The sequence below is a fragment of the Camelina sativa genome, chromosome 4 (assembly GCF_030686135.1).
Source record: "Camelina sativa cultivar CO46 ecotype springtype chromosome 4, ASM3068613v1".
Taxonomy (NCBI): Eukaryota; Viridiplantae; Streptophyta; class Magnoliopsida; order Brassicales; family Brassicaceae; genus Camelina; species Camelina sativa.
In genome coordinates, this window is record NC_141883.1 from 18,474,935 (window position 1) to 18,487,265 (window position 12,331).

Genomic DNA, 12,331 nt, shown 5'->3' on the forward strand with positions numbered 1-12,331 from the left:
AGTAAACTATATAGATTCTTGTTATGAAATAATACTAAATAATACAAACCCAACATAATTAAAGATTTGGTAGAGGAAGATAAAAGAAATAAATATTTTTCTAAGTAAATAAATGTAAAGGATCAAACTTCAAATTAATATAAACGACATGTGTCGCAAAAATAGAACGCCAAATATCACATCGAAAGGCAAAGTTAAAAAAAACTTGTCATATTATATAATGTATATAACTTTAACTGTGTATTTTTAATCAGAAATTATTTTTTTTATCATGAGTAAAATTCTTTAAAATTTTGTTTCTTATTTAAAAATTTACTTTTATTTTTTTTTCTACTAAATAATTGTAACTCTTAAAAATGATTGTTGTACCATTGAATATAGGAACCCCTTAAATATATGATGTTTCTTTTCCCTATCTCTAGTCAATTTTTTTTTTACACATTATATGTTAAGATGATTATCGAATTTTGTATTTATCCACCAATCTCAATTCATATTTTCATATGTTTGTGTTGTATTTTTTTCTATATCGCTTTTAACAGTTTAACTAGGTACTAACCCGAGAAAAACCGCGGGCTGAATTTTTTGTTTGATGAAAATTTTTAATAATTTATTTTGTTATTATGTTATTTATAAATATTTGTGATTAAAAATTTGGTTTGCTTACATAAAAAAATTATGGATGTAATGAACTTTAGATTTTATTCGATTAAATTTTTAAAATTTTAGCTGTTAAACTTTTTTTTTAAGTATGAATTAGTTTTGATTCTAATAGATTTTTTTTTACTTTTCTATAATTTATTTTATTTTTTGTGTCCCCAATTTTCGTTTTTTAATTAATTATATTTATTTAATTATTTAGTTAATCTTAATTAATTTTTTCTAATGACAATTGAATGTAATTTTCTACACATTTTAAGGTTAGTTTCATATTTGTACTTCCCAATTTATATAGTAGGATATTCTTTTTATAAAAAATAATTTAAAATATTGTTTTCCTTTAAAAAGGTGATAATATCAAACTTATAATTAATTTTACTTTTAATGTTATTGCAAAATAAAAAATGTGAAATTCACAAATACAATAAAATAAAATATGATGAAATAGATGATGATATGAACTGAACACCCTAGATGGAAAGTGAACTTTTAATTTATATATAGATTATTGTTCCAATACTCGCGAGGGTTTACACATATTATAGAACAAAAGTAACGGCCATCAACTTGAAGAATATAAGGAAGCTTGCATCTTGAAGAACACCTGAAGCAATGAGATCTACAAATAGAAGTGTTGGGTACCACTGCTCCTTTTGAGAAGTCGTCTAACGAAATGTGCCCTGGTATGTGATATGAGAAGTCTCCCACAACACACGAGACATGCAAAGTGATCCCACAAAGATTACATGCATAGGACCATTTATTTGGATTTATTTTTGTTTCACATACCTCACACCAAAGTTGACCATCTTCCTTAGTTTCACCGTAAGACAAGTAGAGAGGATGATCGTCGTACCTTTGATTCATTACCTTTCTAGGCAAAGTAGCACACCCGAAGTCCAACTGAAACTCACACTCATCACACCACAACGTACTTATGAAGACATGTGTTCTGTCACATGCAGAACATTTCTTACCCCTCTTAGAACTAAAGACTTCGTAGTATAAAGGATGTGGATGGCTTTCATGGAGAAATGGTTCAATTATTGAACTGCAACGTACATCTAGAGTGATACGACCAGATTCGTACTTGAAACCAGTGAAATACTGGTAACAAGCAAAACATCTTCTTCTATAAGTATCTGTTTGTAGAGTGAACGGTGTGTTGTCGGAGACATTCCTTATCTTTCTGGGAAGACTAGCACATGTCTCATGTAGAATAAAGTCGCATCGCTCACAATCATAAAACGACTCGTCATTGATCTGGGAGACACAAGCTTCACAAAGTTTGCTTTCGTGTATATTCTTACCAGCCTTGTTGAGTGTTAAATTATGGCCATGGCTGAAATGCTTTATATGATTCTCATCTACCACTTCGAATGGCGCGAGTTCCTCTTCTTCTGGTGTTCCTTCTAGTTCTACTTTTTCCCACACACCATTACTCGTTGCGCATCTCGCATGAACAGCATAGCTAGGACACTTTGAGCAAGAATAAGCCCCATAAAACCCATCTACTCTTTTACGACAAACTCCACATGTCCAATTCCCGTGTCCAAGATGACGAGTGTAAGAGATGCGATGATTGTGACGATTTATATTTATCACGCGGGGTAAATCAATACAAGCCCGATGAATCATGAAATTGCATTGAAGACAAAAATAAGGACTTCGATCACCTGCCGTCCCACAAGCATTGCAAGTACAATTGACAAGTCTTGGAACAAGGTGGAGTTTATGCTCATGTGTCGTTGGGCTCACAACAGAAACTGGCGGTGGGTTTGCCATGCAAAACTCGTTGCATATGGTTACATTACAAACATCGCAGTGGTAAACTTGATTACAGTTGTAAGATCTTCTGTCAAACTTCTTCCCACAAAGAAGGCAATCTTCATCAGCGTACTCTGGTGCTCCGTATCTGAAAAACTTGAGCGGGTGTTTGTGATGAAAAGAGTCTGGGATGAGCCCAGTAGTAGGCAGCGATAAGAATGTGGATGAAGTTGAGGATGGAGATGGATGTCTTGCACAAACCAAATGGACATTGAAGTCGCAAATTGAACAATAATAACCAACTTCCGATCTATGTATACACACACTACAACAAAATTGTCCACAATCCAGGCTAAGCTTGAGAGGATGTTCGGGATGGGAAGGGTGGTTGATCTCCGGTACAGACTCGACGCACCCCTTGTGGAAGAGAGTATTACAACCTAACTCATTGCAAATGTAGCCACCATAAAAGTAACCGTAAATACCACATCCTTTACACGTGTCCATACAAATCCGATCAAAGACGAACAAAGGATGCTCGTGAACCGGTAACTCTACTTTTTCCATTGCGGATTGAGTTCCAAAGCAGACAAATCAAAGCTCTCTTTTCTTCTCTTGTGATATCATTAGTCGTCAAGAAAATGAGTTTTTTTTTCTTTAGTTTGTTAAATGGGAACAAGGTTCGTGATATAACAATTTAATATCTTAATCAAAAGAAAAAAAATATAGATATACATATATTTAAGTTGAACCCATGAAATTATTAGTATACGCTAAAGATAAGATAAGAGACAACTGAGAAAAAAAAAATAAAAAAATAAAATAAATAAAATAAGAGACAACTGAGTCTGACGAGGTACATCGATACGTTGTAGGTCTAATTCATTTTAATACTCAACATTGTCAACAGCCGTCTCTATGATTGTTATCTTGGATATTAAATATTTCAATCCTACGCAATTCCTAACAACTACTTCATAGTTTATTGTATCACGTACAAGAAAACAATGATTGAGGTCACGTCCGTTTACTAGTAGTCAGTGACTGAGACTGTGACCATTGACCAATAACCAGCGGCTAGTAGCAGGGAATTGTTTTGTTGTTTCTTTGACATTCGCTAAGATTAATCGATGTGGTGTTCGTTTGACAGTCACTATTTCTTTTTTAATTTTTGAAATTATTAAGTTATGAAAATTGATTTTTAAATTAATCATTTAAATTTTATGGATTTCATGTCTAAGAACTAATTACCTAATTTTTTTAATAATGAATTTACTAATTTGTTTTTATTTTATATTTTAAATTGATTTATAAAAAATAATAAATTTAATTAGATTAATTTAATTTAACTTAGTTTTAGTTCTGTTTTTTGGTTTTTTTAATACTGATTATTTTTTACTTGTTTTTAAGGTGAATTTTTTTTTTGTAGTCGCTATTGTTTGTTTTTGCAGTTGTTCGAATCTAGCGACTGATCGCTAAAAATCACTAAACAATTAAAAACTAGAAGTTTCGTCGTTGGCCCCTGCAATTGGTTGCTGGATTATTGTTAAACGAACAGTCTGGCCGTGTCAAACGAACATAGCTTGATTCTGTATTAATCACTGCGAAGGTAAGAGGACTATATAAAACCAACAAAGTCCCATGATCTTTTCGTTGGTAGTTCAGTAGTGAAAATAATATGACTCACAGTATGAAATCATTGATGTTCTAATTGAAAAGAAATCATGTGAAATCAAAAAAAAGTCCAGAATTTAAATAAAACGACAAACAAATTTGTGGATTTTGGAACATTCGGAGAAAAAGGAAATAAATCTATATATAATAGCAATCCAAATAAATGCCATCAAAAGTTGTGTTTTTTCAATTATACATTTTGGATAATTTTGTCAAAACTGCTAAAAGTTTCAATTGTGTGTTCTACGAAAAGTTGTAATTGTTCATTACGAAAAGTTGCAACTGTTCATTGTAATGTTTTCTTTTTGTAAAGTTGCAACTGTTCATTATAGAGTTGTGTTTATTCGAATATTCGTATCTTTAAACATCTATATATTTGTCTATTCGAACTGTTTTCATTTTTTTGTCATGACACAAAATAAAATAAAGTTTCAACCTCAACAGTTTTTACAGCTTTCTAAATTTTTCTCTAGCATTTATTCTTTTAAAAGTAAAGAAATTCATCTAATTCTTGATTTAACAAAAGATATTTGAAATGGTGAATCTTTATAACTTTTAGCTAATTTTAAATATAAAAATTTAATGAAAATACCTAGAGTTTTTTCCAAGAGATAGATGGATTATATAGTGAGTTTTTGAATTTGACTTTTAGATTAAATGAAGATGCCTTCTATTTAAAAATAGTTTATATGAGTTGCATACATCGGAATTGGATGCTGCATTAACATTACTACAAAGTCCAGATCTAAAAATATATCCTCAAGCTATATGGCTATCTTGTATATTTTACATTTGTGTTGGACGCTTTAATTGTAGTAAACGTGAAATGAATCGTTTTAAATGGTATTCTTTTCCAGATAAAATTTCAACTATTAGAAGAAAAGCAATGATGCTAATTCGTCACTTCAATATAAAAGGAGGATATTTACGTTAAATATTATATATATATATATATATTTTTTAAAAATCATACAGTTGCGTCTGTTTATTGTAGAGTTATGTCTTTTACCATAAAATATCTATATAATATATTTATTTTGAAAAAAAACATACGGTTGTGTCTGTTTATTGTAGAGTTGTGTGTTTTACAGTAAAAAAAACTATATAATAATAACAATCTGAATAAATGACATTAATAGTTGCGATTTTTTGTCGTACATTTTCGTTAAATATTTTTTTCTTTTAAAAATAAAATCAAATGGTTGCGTCTGTTCATTGTAGAGTTGTGTCTTTTATCATAAAAGAAAATCATATGGTTGCTTATGTTCATTGTAGAGTTATTTCTTTTTACCATATCTTATTTACGTCTTTTTGTTCCAATAGTTATGTTTATCTAAAATGTTTTTGTCTCTTCTTAGATAACTAACAAATCAATGAATCATTGTTCGCTGACATAAATTTTTTCGTTTTATGTTGAATTTAAATAAAATGAATTTTAATATTCAATATTCAGTATTATTCAACAATCTAGCTAAAGATTTTAGTCATATAGAAATTTAATCAGCTTTAGTTATGTAACTTACAATTGCATTTATTTGTCGTAAATTTTCATAAAATATGTGTTTTTTTAAGATTTAACTATTTCATCATTTATTTTTAGAAGTTATGTATTTTTATTATAATTATTGGTTGATAAATTTTCACTCGAGATGACATTTATTTTATTTTTTTAATTATTTTATCAGAAAATTACATTTACTTATTATAATCGTTGGTTTGATATTCTCATTTAGGATCATTTCGTCATATTATTTGTTTATGAGTAATATAAATATCAGTAATTGTTATGATAGTTGTTACTTTTTACAATAATTTTTCATACAATATCTTATACTTATAATACATACAAATTATTTAATAATTTGCCTTAATACAAATAGAGTTGACTCGATTCATTATAAATTTTTATTTAATAATTTTTAACTAGAGTTGAGTCTTTTTACCATAATATTTTTTTATTATAAGTTTTTATTTTGATGGATGTGTTTTTTAAACTCACTGTTATATATATTTAATATTTATGACGTTTTAACCCTACTTATTATTTTTTTCTATTGAGATAATTTTAATTTTGTTATGTAGCATATATTTTCAAATGAATTTATAATACATAAATCTAAATTTGAAATTTAATTTAACTTGTTTTTAAATATTTTTCCCGCGATATCGCGGGGGTCTGAGTCCTAATTAGTTTTATAACCAATCTTAAGAAGTAAGAATAATTGAAACCATTTTATTCACGCGATGCTTAAAAATTTTACTGCTTAAACTTAAGCTAAACTAATGGCAGATCACAGTTGCAACTTGCAATCACCCGAAATACCGACTGACCACAGCTGATTCATTTATTTAATGGTGAGATTTTTACTCAAACTGAGATTTTTTGGTTAACCGTTTCGGTTCTCTCGGTTAAACCGATCAAAACATGTTTAATTTGGATTTGTTTGCTTTCGGTTCGGGGAATTGTTTAGATGTTTCACCAATACCTAATTTAACCGAATCAAATTAATCAAAAATACCCAAATGTAACTAAAAATAATCGATTCCGAATTTTGGTTTTGACCCGAGAACCTTACGAGTTTCTTTTTGGCAACTATTTAGAAATACTTTAACTAACCGATAACCAAACAAAACCAACAAACCCAGATGTTCGATTTCATAAGTAACGTGAAATTTTCTTTATATGCTAACAAATACGTCACTCCTCCAGTATGGGCTTTCAATTATTCCAAACCATGATGAAGGAATTTCTTGTGCTAGGCTGAGGCTCAATACTGAGAGTGTATTGACCCGCTAATGGATCTGTTTTACTTTTCCAACTGGTGAAACGTGTGTCCAGAGCCATGCCTATCCTTATAGAAAAAAGGCAAGTGCCTAAGGTCAGTTCACACTAAATATAACAAATTTCTAGGCCACATTTTATAGAAACTATCTTAATATTCCACACTATTTTACCTTTTTAGTGGTCAATATTGTAGAAAGGGAGACTGAATGATTCTATTAGATGTTAGGTTTACAATATATATAGTGTACACAAGTTATAATATTTACTATTGTCTCCTTTCCATATCTATATCCTATACACCCCTTCAAGATAAAGGGGCTTGAGCCACTCCAATCTTGTTAAACAGCTCTATGAAACGTGGTCGAGACAATGGCTTCGTCAATGCATCAGCGAGTTGGTCATCGGTAGAGACATCAACGACGCGTAACGCACCAGATTGGACCTGTTCACGGACAAAATGGAAATCAATGGCTATATGTTTCATGCGCGAGTGGAAGACTGGGTTCGCACAGAGGTAAGTGACGCCCATATTATCGCAGTACACAACCGGAGGATGTGGTAAGACGACCCCAAGTTCTGTTAGTAAGGAGCATATCCACATGAGTTCGGAAGTAGCATTCGCAACCGCACGATACTCGGATTCAGTAGAAGAGCGGGTGACACCTTTTTGTTTCTTGGACGACCATGCTATGGGAGTAGTGCCAAGATAAACAATGTAAGCATTGTTAGAAATCATGTCAAAGGTGTCGCCACCCCATGTAGCATTAGAGTAAGCATGCAATGTAAGCGGTGTGCGGGGGTGAAGCAGCAGACCATGAGAGACAGTACCGGCGAGATAGCAAAGAACCCGTTTGGCCGCTTGCCAATGCTTAACTGCGGGGGAGTGCATAAACTGTGATAAGCGGTTGACGGCAAAAGCAATGTCTGGCCGAGTGAAAGAGAGATACTGAAGACTGCTAACCACTTTTCTATACTCTGCCGGTTTGTCATATGGATCACCAGAAGTCGGAGTCAAAGACGGCGATGGTGGCATAGGTGTTGTCACTGGTTTAGCATTCAACATATTCGTCTTGGTAAGTAGATCAATAATATACCGCCGCTGCATAAGATGTAGACCTGCTTGTGATCGAGTTGCTTCAACGCCAAGGAAATAGTGAAGATCAGTTGGTGACTTAAGAGAGAAACGGCGTGCAAGAGCATCAATAAAACTATCAATCAGAGACGGATGGCTACCAGTGACGATAATATCGTCAACATAAACTAAAACATAGACGAGATCAAGGCCGTGCCGGTAAACAAAGACAGAGGTGTCGGCAAGTGAATTTCTGAAGCCCATACGAAGGAGATATGATTTTAACTCTTGATACCATGCTCGAGGAGCCTGTTTGAGACCGTAGAGAGCCTTATTGAGCCTACACACGTGATGAGGACGATCTTTATCAATGAAACCAGGAGGTTGCGTCACATAAACCTCTTTGTTCAGCGTACCGTGCAGAAAAGCATTGTTCACGTCAAGCTGCTTGATCGACCAGGAATGATTCACCGCCAGTTGTAGTACCGTACGAATCGTTACAGATTTCACCACAGGACTGAACGTCTCTGAATAGTCTAGGCCATATTGTTGATTAAACCCTCGAGCAACGAGACGTGCTTTGTACCTGTCAAGACAACCATTTGGTAAGTACTTAAGTGTGTATATCCACTTAGTAGGGATAACAATGTGACCCGGTTTTGGTGGAACCAAGTCAAAGGTACGACTGCCAATTTGTGCATTCATCTCAACACCCATTGCATTCCACCACTTCTCATCTCGCATAGCTTGGGTAATTGTTGTGAGGATGTGTGGCTTGGAGGTTACGGCAGAGAGATTAAATCGAGTATTTGGTTTGGTGATGTTGTTTTTACGGCGAGTTTGCATGGGATGGTTATTTAGTGGTGGTGGAGCAGGTTGCGGAGCTGGCGGTGGTGATGGTTGTGGTGGTGAAAGGGTTGGTGCCGGAGATGGTTGTGGTGGTGATAGAGGTGGTGTTGGTGATGGTTGGGGCTGTGGCTGTGGTGATAGATGTGGAGATGAAGTAGAAGTAGAGGAAGAAAGAGAACCTGTTTGCGTTTGCGAATCAGACCGTGTGCCAGTGGAATCGTTCAGGCTGATGGACCCATCATCAGCAACATCCCGCTCTACAGTACGTGGTGTACCTGTTGGTGATGCCACGGGAGTTGCAGACGACAGTGTGTGAGGATCCAAGACAGGAGGCCCGTGAGACTGAGTTGGTACGAATGGCGGAGAACGAATAGGAATGCTTTGTGATGGGGCATGAGAAGGAGAGGACAACATCGAAGGAGACGAGGAAGAACGTTGCGTGTTTGGCAAGGTAGCGAAAGGAAAACTGGATTCAACAAACTGAACGTGACGAGAAGTATAAACCCGGCCGGTGGTGATATCAAGACACAAGTAAGCACTTTGTGTTAGCGAGTACCCAACAAAAACACATGGAAGTGATCGATCTTGAAGCTTATGAGTGTTATAGGGGCGGAGCCATGGAAAGCATAAACTACCAAAGATCCGGAGTTTGGCATAGTTTGGAGGTTGATGAAAGAGCTTCTCATAAGGCGCGACGTTGCCAATCACCGGAGTAGGCATGCGATTGATTAGATACCCTACCGTAGCAAAAGCGTACGGCCAATATGTCTTGGGAATAGACGCTTGATGGAGTAGTGTGAGACCGGTCTCGACGATATGGCGGTGTTTACGTTCGGATATGCCATTATGTTCGGGCGTGTGAGGCGGTGTGGTGAGATGTGAGATGCCATGGGCTAACAAGAACGGACGCAAAGCGATAAACTCACCAACATTATCCGAGTACAAAGTACCAATCTTGGTTTGAAAACGGTTCTCCACCAGAGACTTGAAAGCAATGAACGTGTCCTTCACTTGTGATTTTTGCTTCAAGGAATACAGCCATGTGTACGTGTACCGAGTGAAGTGATCCACCAACACCAAATAATACTTGAAATTCTCATTTGACACAATAAGTGACATCCAGACATCAAAATAAAGATATTGAAGTGGTTGGGAAGAAACAATAGTGTTTGTATGAAATGGAATTTTGTGACTTTTATTAATAAGACAATGTGAACAAGGGAAACTTTTATTGGAGGATTCAGAACAAGGTAAAGAAAATTTTGAAATAAGAGAATGTAAAATAGGAGGAGAAGGATGGCCAAGCCGAGAATGCCAAGAAGGGAGAGACAATTTGGTGGAGGGTGAAGCAAACATGGATGTTGGTGTGTGTTTGGGGATTGGCCATTCGTACAACTCATTCTTTGTTCTCCCTTGGAGTAAACGGGCCCCCGTTTTGAGATCCGTCACCTGAAAATGAGCTGGAAAGAATGCCACAGACACTTGGTTAGAATTACACAAACGGTAAACAGAGATAAGGTTCTTAGCAACATTTGGAACATACAGAACATCATTTAAACAAAGGGGTTTAACAGGAGTGGAGAGAAAAGTGGAACCCGTATGTGAGATGGGAAGGCCGGAGCCATCCGCTATGGTGACCTCTTCACCACCATTGTACACCTGATGGAGCGACAGATTATTCAGATCAGTCGTGAGATGATGAGTAGCACCCGAGTCGAGAACCCAGTTAGGGTTGACCGGCGAAGCGGCAGCCAAGTGTGCACGTGGTTGCCAAGGAACCGGTGTCGAGGAAGACGACGAGAATTGAAACTGGGAACATCGTTTAGCACTATGACCATGGACACCACACAGTTGGCAACAACCTTGATATCCACCACGAGATGATGAGGACGAGAACCGTGGCGTAAACTGCTGCTGTTGCCAAGTTTGATTACCGCGAGACATTTGACGAGAGGAACCTCGAGCATAGCCGCGTCCGCGGTATTGAACTGCATTAGCGGACACCGGAAGCAAAGGAGATGGCATAGTCATCAGCGCCTTGAGCTTGTTTTCTTGGTAAAGCAACTTCTCTAACACTTCCGGAATAGAAGGACATTTCTCACGTCCTTCGAGTTGGTCCACCACACGATTATAGTCTTCCGGTAGACCTGAGAGAATCTTCTCAAGCTGATCCTCGGGAGACATAGGACTGTCGAGATGAGCCAGCTGATCAAAACGCGTTGTGAGCCCTTGAAAATAATCCTCAATGGACTTATCACCTTTGATCCACGCTTTGATTTTTTGTCGCACCTGTTGAACGTGAGAGCGACTGGGAGTGGCGTAGATCTGTTTGAGAGTGGAACAGATTTCAGCCGATGTGTTGGTGGTAGAGAGAAGTGGCTGCACGAAGTCGAAGATCGCACCTAGCAGGGCGCTGTAGATAAGACGGTCTTGCAGGACCCAGATCTTGTAGTCCGGGTTAGCAGCAGTGACGCCGGCCGTAATCACGGTAGGAGGCGGAACGACAATGGTGTTGTCGACATAGCCTGTGAGGTCGTAGCCATCAAGAAGGGCTCGAACCTGTCTGCTCCACATCAAAAAGTTAGTACTCTTGAGCTTGTTGACATTAGTCATATTGATGGAGGTAAGATTTTGTGTGTCAGAGACAGCAATGGTCTCACTTGAGGTTGACGACATGGTGAGCGGCGAAGAAGAGAACAATTTTGAGAGTTAAAATTTTAGGTTTAGGTATCGTCGCTCTGATACCATGTAGAAATGGAGACTGAATGATTCTATTAGATGTTAGGTTTACAATATAGTGTACACAAGTTATAATATTTGCTATTGTCTCCCTTCCATATCTATATCCTATAAATATAAGGCTTTTTATTTTCAATCCTTTTTAAAGTTTTGTTTTTCAAATTTTCAGCTTAGATACATATTTTCTGTCTTTTTCTTATACCAAAAGAAAAAAAAATACCCACAATCTTCAATATTTTGCCTTGCACTTCTACATCCTTGAGCACTGACGCTTCTTCACGTTTCAAACCTTATTTTAGCTCCGGGCAGTCAGGTATTTGACGGGTTGTCGAAGCTCTGCCAGAATACATTTCTAAAGGAATCTCTAAGTACAAGATTCCCATTTTTGAGAAGAATTGCATAAACTTGGCTGCTTCTTCTTCTGGTTCCATTATAAGGAAGGCCGGTGGACCAAAATGATCTAGTCCGTGTAATTATCACACAAAACTAAATTATGGTTTGATATCTTCAAAACAAATAGAGAATTTATACTATTTTTTAAAACGAGATACTTTTATAGGCGACCAAACTGATAAGGTAATTTTTATACAACATCTTATATAATAAAGTAAGATTTCCACAAAATCCAATATACGAGAAACTGATATTTGTTTCAGTTTCATAATCTTTTGACATGTTCCATTTTATTAAATTGAAATATATAAATTTTATTAGTTTCACTAAGGATATATTTTGAGACACATAAAACAATTATACAAGATAAAATACTAATCCAATTTCATATT

At 35.7% G+C, this 12,331-nt stretch overlaps 1 protein-coding gene across 1 annotated transcript; it reads right to left on the reverse strand.

Annotated features, from left to right (window-relative positions):
- Window positions 1-1,131: 1,131 nt before the first annotated feature.
- On the reverse strand, window positions 1,132-3,091 carry LOC104783852 (uncharacterized). Its single transcript, XM_010508955.2, has one exon. It carries the CDS (start codon window positions 2,992-2,994, stop codon window positions 1,150-1,152), a length of 1,845 nt encoding a protein of 614 aa, XP_010507257.2. The 5' UTR covers window positions 2,995-3,091; the 3' UTR covers window positions 1,132-1,149.
- Window positions 3,092-12,331: the final 9,240 nt, after the last annotated feature.